Raw genomic sequence first — 7,354 nt, 5'->3', positions numbered from 1 at the left:
TTTTTTGCAAAATGTACAAGTTTGGTATCGTTTTATTATCGGCGGTTCTCTTCGCTTTTGTCTTGGCTCGTCCTGCTGAGGAAAAATCGGCTGCGTCTCCTGCCATTACGACAACAACAACACCTGCAACAATAATCAGTCAAATCGATTTTGCCAATCCAGATGGCAGCTATAACAGCAGGTGTGTATGATTAAGTGAAAATGTTTTATTTTATTTTGGCCTAAAAAGGAAAAAAAATATTTAAAAATGTTTGACCACCTTTTAAGACATCAAAGTTGCTTGCCGGCAGTCATGGGCGAGTGGTAATGGTAGCATCAAAAAAACAAAGGTTTTCTTATAACTATAAATAGCCCCTCGGTAGGCAATGGCAAAACTAGGCCGTTCGGTGGCAGCCTAAAATGTAGATCCCTCCACTTTGTGTGACAACTTCAAGGCGCACACCACAAATCGGAGGAGAAGCTCGGCCAAACAATATCAAATGTTTAAGCGCCAAGTTTAAATTTTATTTTTTAAATGCTTTAGTGGGGAAAAAAACACTTTGACTCACAATAAATAGAAAGCCGTTTAGAGCACTAGAATTGAGCAGTCGCAGCTTACTTTATTCTAAATACTAAATTTATTTTAAAAACAAAGTAGCAAGTATTCGCGGAATCATCAGCCGACCTGAACATGAATCAGTTAAAGTAGAATATTTTTTATCACTTTTTTTTATTTTTTTTTAGGTCAAACTGTGGCTATTGATACAAAGTAAATGATTTAGGGTGAACATACATACATATGCGCACCCACGATCTGAAGGGGTTAAATAGAAAACTATCAAAAATTTTAATTTTAACACATATAATAAATGATTGAACAGGTAAGGATGAGATGATTCTTACTTTATGTTTTGTGATCTTTGAAACCGAGTCCGTAGTCCAACTTATACCATCAAGTCATATTTGTGCATAACTTCAAAAAGTAACAAATTTGAAGCGATGGTTGAGGCTCTGCTACTGTTATTATTAGCATTAAAATAGGAACCATATTTCTAAAACAAAAGGGTAATGCCAAAATGACGTAAACCAGGTGAATAATCTTTAGAAATTATAAAATTTTAGTTAAGTTCAAAAGTGCCATTTTAGCACTTTGTGCCAAATTAAAAAATTAAGTGCCATTTGAGGTAAAATAGGACCAAAAATAGCACTATTTGAGCCAAGTTGGCAGGCCTGCTAGTATGCCACACAGTGGTGAAATAATCTTTGTTTCAAAAAAGCTGCTTATCCTTCAGGTCTTTAGCGATTTCAATGTCATTTCATTTTTCTTTTTATTAACATTAGTACGATAAGATATAACACAAAATTTTATTTTATTATTTTTTTGTTGATTCTTGAGGTGTTGCTCCTTTTTTTAATAGTCGCGAAAAAATCTAATAAAATTAACCCTTGTTAAAGGTTAACTTAAACAAATGATGGATCTAAAACCGTAGGCCTTCACTTTACATAATGTAAAAGTTACATGTATACCTAAGTGGATTGCTGCTACACCACTCGTACAAAAAAAAACAACAACTTATTGATCGATAGAGTACTGCATTTATATATAACAAAAGCTTTTAATTTTAATGAAATTTAGAATATTTTTTACGCATATTCAAAAAAAACGCGCAGCACCTCTTAAAAGTGAAATTAATAAAAAATATTGAAAAAAAAAATGATTTTTTTCCGACTGTATGCCTCGGCGCCAATCAGCTAATTTAAGCACAGTGTATTTTTTTAAAAGAGCTACTAGTTAATGTGATTTATTATAGCTGGCATTTACACCTTTCGTTTCATTTTTCGTGCTGAATAATATCATCAGCTAAATTTCAGGTATTCTGACTTAGATTTATCAATTTCAACGCATAAACTAAAAAAAATACATTTTATTAATTACAATGACACCTGATTTTAAATAAATTACATTTCAATATTGATAAATATGTACGTCAGCGATTTATAGAACATATTAATTACTCGTATTGTTAACGGATCAATTGAACATGCATATAATATTATAAATATACGAATTGTGTTTCTTAGTAACCTAGTACTATTTATAGATGTGACTCATACATCCAGATTAGGTCTTAAAATTTGATAAGTAAATAACGTAACATTAAATGTACTAGCCTTACCTTCTGTTTAGTAATGGATTCTTTTTGAGCACGTAAATCCAAATGAAGAAATGTGTTAATTAGTTTATTATTTTTGGGTCATTCCATGTAAAAGAGGAAAACGATATAAATTTAAATATGCCCTAATTACCTCTATTTCAGTAGTAAATATGAAAAAAAATGACTTCATTTTATTAATTTGTTGAAAAAAATTAAAAAAAAAATTAAAAGAAGTTGTATTTTTCGTCTATGGAAACTTTTCATTCAAATGATACTTATATAAAACTAAGAAATCGTTTGATATTTTTGTTAAAGCAATTTTATACATTAGCTATCGTTTTATGTTAAAAAATATCCTTCGCTGTTGTATAAGTTCCGACGACATAGTTATAATTCACAACTGATCACATTCTGGATTAAAATGTCCCACCAGTCACAATGGAATAACCCTTTTGTTCTTTCTATTAACTATACAATATCCAGCTAGAATACCAACTAGTAGTCTAACGTTCTCCCTGTTGAAGGGGAAGGCAAAAACTTCATGAGTTTGACGTCAAACGCTCGGCACATAATCCTGCACCTTTTTCAGTCTTGTTCTTCGGTTCACACCTTCAGCGCCTTTCGGCTAATCAGCACTTCCTCTATCAGTATGGCTTCCCAAAGAGCGCCTTCTTCGGCAAGCCTGTCTGCCTCCTCGTTGCCCGCGACACCATTGTGCCCCGAAACCCAAAAGTGAGGTAGTACACCTTTGCCAGTATGTAGCACATCTAAAGCTGCTCTGCATTCCACCACACTTCTCGAAGACTGTGACTATCGATATAGAGATTCGCTGGTTTATTTCATAGGTTGCTGTTTAATAGCCCCGCTGCCCTTTTTACTGCCGCCCCTACACCTTCCTCCATCTACGACCCAACTGTAAAGACCAGGCCTGCCCCACACGCCAGCCTCCCACCTCTATAGTGGCTTCGAAGCTCGTCTTGAAGTGCTTCAAGAAATGCAACAGGGTGTAAAATTCTGCCGTTGACTACACCAATGTGCTGCTGTCGGGCCATGAACACATACTTAGATAGATTTGTATACATATGCTTAGGTGCATTTTATATACAGTTGACTTCTTTTAAACGTTGAAATAGGGACTTTTTAGTAGTCAAATATTTTTCATTCGATTAAGTACTAAGCAATGCTTAATGAATAATTACGTTAAAGCTTTGTTCATTCGGCTATACTTGTGGTAGCTTACTTTTGAATTACAATTTTAAAGGCTTTTTTGGGATAAAAAATACGAATTTTTGAGCTTGATATACTTTCAGATTGTAAAGATATGTATGAAAAAAAAGAACAATATGGGTCTCATATAAAAGAGAAAGTTCTGTAGAATTAAAAAAATTCTAATATTTTATTGCAAAAGGATTAATAGATACTGCAAAATTCCTTTAAAAATGTCATCCTAAATTTTTTTATTTTTTTTTTATTTCATGTTAACGACTAATATACAACCGATCACAACCTCGAATTTTGCCTTTTTAACTTTATTAGCTTAAAAAACTAAAATTGATTATAAGCGAATTTTTAATACACATTCGTTCTTGTGAACCACAAGACTTACATTTTTTAAATTCTAGAGAATTTTCTTTTTCGTGGGGTACTCATATTAATATTCTACATTGCACTGCATTTTTTTTATACCTTTCATGAGCATGAAATGGTATTATAACTTTGGTCCGATGTTTGTAAGTACCAGAACAAAAAGAGATAGACCCATGAAAATGTATACTTATATGATCAGAACGTCGAGCTGAGTTGATTTAGCCATGTCCGTCTGTCCGTCTGTCCGTCTGTCTGTCTGTTTGTATGCAATCTAGTCTCTCAGTTTTCGAGATATCCGGATCAAATTTGGTAGGTGGGTGTATTTTTATAATGTATTAATCATTTGTCGGAACCGGAAGAATCGGACCACTATAACATATAGCTCCCATACAACTGATTGTTCAGATATAAGATTTTTCGTTATAACTTCTCCATTTATGCAGCTACGAACATGAAATTTTGCAGTACTTGCACCCAATATCAGCAGAATACTTACGGTGAAAATTACAAAGATCGGGTCACTATAACCTATAGCCCCCATACAACTGATTGTTCAGATATAAAATTTTTCGTTATAACTCCTCCATTTATATCGCTAGGAACACGAAATTCCGCACTGTTTTCAATAATTATCAACAGAAAACTTACAGTGAAAATTAAAAAGATCGGATAACTATAACCTATAGCTCCCATACAACTGATTGTTCAGATATGAGATTTTTCGTTATAATTCATCCATTTATGTAGCTAGGACCATGAAATTTCGCGCTGTTTTCACTCATTATCAACAGAAGACTTACAGCGAAAATAACAAAGATCGGGTCACTATAACCTGCAGCCCCCATACAACTGATTGTTCAGATATGAGGTCTTTTATCATAACTCCTCCATTTATTCAGCTAGGAACATGAAATTTCGCACCATTTTCACTCATCATTAACAGAATACTTACAGTGAAAATAACAAGGATCGGCTGACTACAACATATATCTTCCATACATCTGATTGTTCAGATATGGGATTTTACTGTAAAACTTCTTTATTTGAACAGCTAAAACCGATAAATTTCGTAAGCTATTTTATAAATAATAATACAAAGTCTACTGAGAAAATCGTCAAAATCTATGCTGTATAAGCTTTATCTCCTATAGCACTGATTGTTCAGATACCAGTTTTTGCGATATATCTCCTTTATGTAGGAAACTAAACCCAATAAATTGTGTTACCGGTTTACATACCGATCACATAGCAGTGAAAATCACTTAGATTGGTGCCATATAAAGTATATCTTCCATACCTCTGATTGTTTAGATGCGATTTTTTATATAAGTATGTAACTCCTATATCGATGTATGCAGATGTATTCAAAAGCAGTAATCTGTCAAAGTAAAATTTGCAGATGTTCATGAAAGGTATGAAGCCTTCGGCATAGCCGAAGACAGCGCTGCTCTTACTTGTTTTTAATAATATTTTGAATAAATCGTATTTTTGAAATTTTGAATTCCTTTAAAAAATTCCGGAGGTCAGAGATAAGTAAGTATTTTTTAGTGGGTTTTGAATTTTTTTTGTTTTTTGTCGCACGGTGCGGAGAATTTTTTATTGATGGTAGATTTTTTTTGTTTTTTTTATTTTTAATACTGTACAATTATTTACTTATAGTACATGTAGCCGTTTGAACAGATTTTTGCTTCTTCAAAAAATTTCAAATTTGTCAAATAGGTGAATTTATTCAGATTTACAGGATTTAGTCAGTAAAGGGCTGTTTCCAGCTCTCAAGAAAAAGGAATATTTCATATAAAATACGCTCACGAAATGGAAAAGAAATTTTTTTCTGTTAAAATTTCTTAAATAAGTTTAATAACTTTTATATCTGCAAGCAAATTTACAGCAAATTTGATATTGTTGTAATTTCTTAAAAAAAAAAATTTTACAATATAATTTCAAGCTATTTAAATAGATGAACTTAGAGCCATCTCTTCTTTTCACTTAATTTTTTTATCCCAAGACAATCTTATTTACATATACATATGTACTACATACTTTCTTCTCTGTCCTCAGTTACGAAACATCCAATGGCATCAAGGTCGAAAACGCTGGCTACTTGAAGAGAATTCTTGTGCCAAAACAGGAATCCACCGATGGTCAGGTGATTGATGAGCACGAAGAGTTGGTGTTAGTGCAGACAGGCTTGTACTCCTACCCGGATCCGGAAGGAAACCTCATCACCCTGCGTTACGTGGCCGATGAGAATGGCTTCCAGCCAGAAGGTGAACACTTGCCATTACCGCCTGCATAAAACCAGGAAGTATCTGCATAAAAAACTTAAATGAATGAGTTCATTATTTGCTGCAAAATATAAGTAAATAAAAAGCTCAAAGTAAAGAGAAATGAAAAACCGATTAAGTTGTAAGCGCTAAGTATTACATTTAACTAAGTTAATAAGTTGCGAAATGGTTAATAAACCATAAGTCAATAGTTGTATAAATTTAAGTAATTAAAAAACGACAATGCTGCCATTTAATGATAAATAAAAATAAATGAAAACAAAATAATACATGAGCGTGTGTTCTACTGTGAACTTTAATTATGAATATGTCTCACTTGGCAGAGCAATATGTAAATAAACTCGGATCAAGAACGATCAACTTTATGTAATTTACAAATGTCCAAATTAACAAACATACTTACATACATATGTACATACATATCGTTTGTAAAATTTTATATTATTAACAAATATGTAGAGTTTATAAAATAATAAGTTAAATAGCATTTAACTCGAATGTATAAATAGTTGTATAAAATGACTAATAATAAAATATAAAATATACTTGAAGCAAACAGCATATTATTTAATCCAGTCAATTTTATTTTAGCCCTCGAAGGCAGCCTACACGCCTGCTGCGACCTTCAACACTGACTCATTTCTTCGGAATCAGATTTTGAACAGCGATTAAGTAAAAATTGCCATTATCGCATATCATCTCCACAAATTGCCCTTGTACTCACTTTTCGTGCAGTTTTCATGAACAACGGCGTGGAATTTAATATTAATTTAATAAAATAACCACAATGATAATCGTATATATGTACGCATATACAAATATGCATAAGCAAATATTTAACCGCCTATCTTCATCAGCCGAGTCGTTGGCATGTCAGTGATAAAATGCGATACGCACTTTTCCAAATTACCACAAATAACTCGCGTGCTTGCTTTTTTTTTTTTATATATAGTTTGTTTGTTTTTGTTTTTTTGGTACTCGAATTACCACCACCTAAAGGCCAAAGCTAGTCGACTTACGAGTGTGCAAGCACATTAATACGCCTTTTGACAATGATCGCGCCACTTAGTAAATTCAATTAACTGCGATCATAAGGCCTATGCAAATATGCATGTGCATTAGGGTGTATCACCAAAAAAAAAAAAAAATGTGGCGGAATTTCACCGTAAATATAAAATGTGTCAAATTTTACAACTAATTTTATTCAAAAAATCGAATTTTGAGGTATTTCCAGATGGGACCAGCGGATTAAAACTTTAGATTTTACCGAGATATTTTGGTGGCTGTCTTAAACTATTATAACTTGTATAATTCCGATGGAAAAACCTTACCTACCGATTTTGTTTC

The 7,354-nt window shown here is 32.7% G+C and overlaps 1 protein-coding gene across 1 annotated transcript; it reads left to right on the top strand.

The window, feature by feature from the left end:
- Positions 1–6: 6 nt before the first annotated feature.
- LOC118755961 (endocuticle structural glycoprotein SgAbd-4-like) lies at positions 7–6,492 on the top strand. The gene is made up of 2 exons (XM_036490751.1): positions 7–181; positions 5,781–6,492. The coding sequence occupies exons 1-2, from the start codon at positions 12–14 to the stop codon at positions 6,016–6,018; spliced, it is 408 nt and encodes a 135-aa protein (XP_036346644.1). The 5' UTR covers positions 7–11; the 3' UTR covers positions 6,019–6,492.
- Positions 6,493–7,354: the final 862 nt, after the last annotated feature.

The sequence above is a fragment of the Rhagoletis pomonella genome, unplaced genomic scaffold, assembly GCF_013731165.1.
Source record: "Rhagoletis pomonella isolate Grant_MI unplaced genomic scaffold, Rhpom_1.0 Rhpom_scaffold_08090, whole genome shotgun sequence".
NCBI classification, from domain to species: Eukaryota; Metazoa; Arthropoda; class Insecta; order Diptera; family Tephritidae; genus Rhagoletis; species Rhagoletis pomonella.
Note: the sequence above shows the minus strand (reverse complement) of the source record. Positions and strands in the feature narration are given on the sequence as shown.

What these genes read in the sequence shown, in the direction of transcription:
- LOC118755961 (XM_036490751.1), top strand. Translation starts at nt 12, where the DNA reads ATGTACAAGTTTGGTATCGTTTTATTATCGGCGGTTCTCTTCGCTTTT. An exon ending in GATGGCAGCTATAACAGCAG is followed by an intron (nt 182 to 5,780) that starts GTGTGTATGATT and finishes CTCTGTCCTCAG; the next exon opens with TTACGAAACATCCAATGGCA.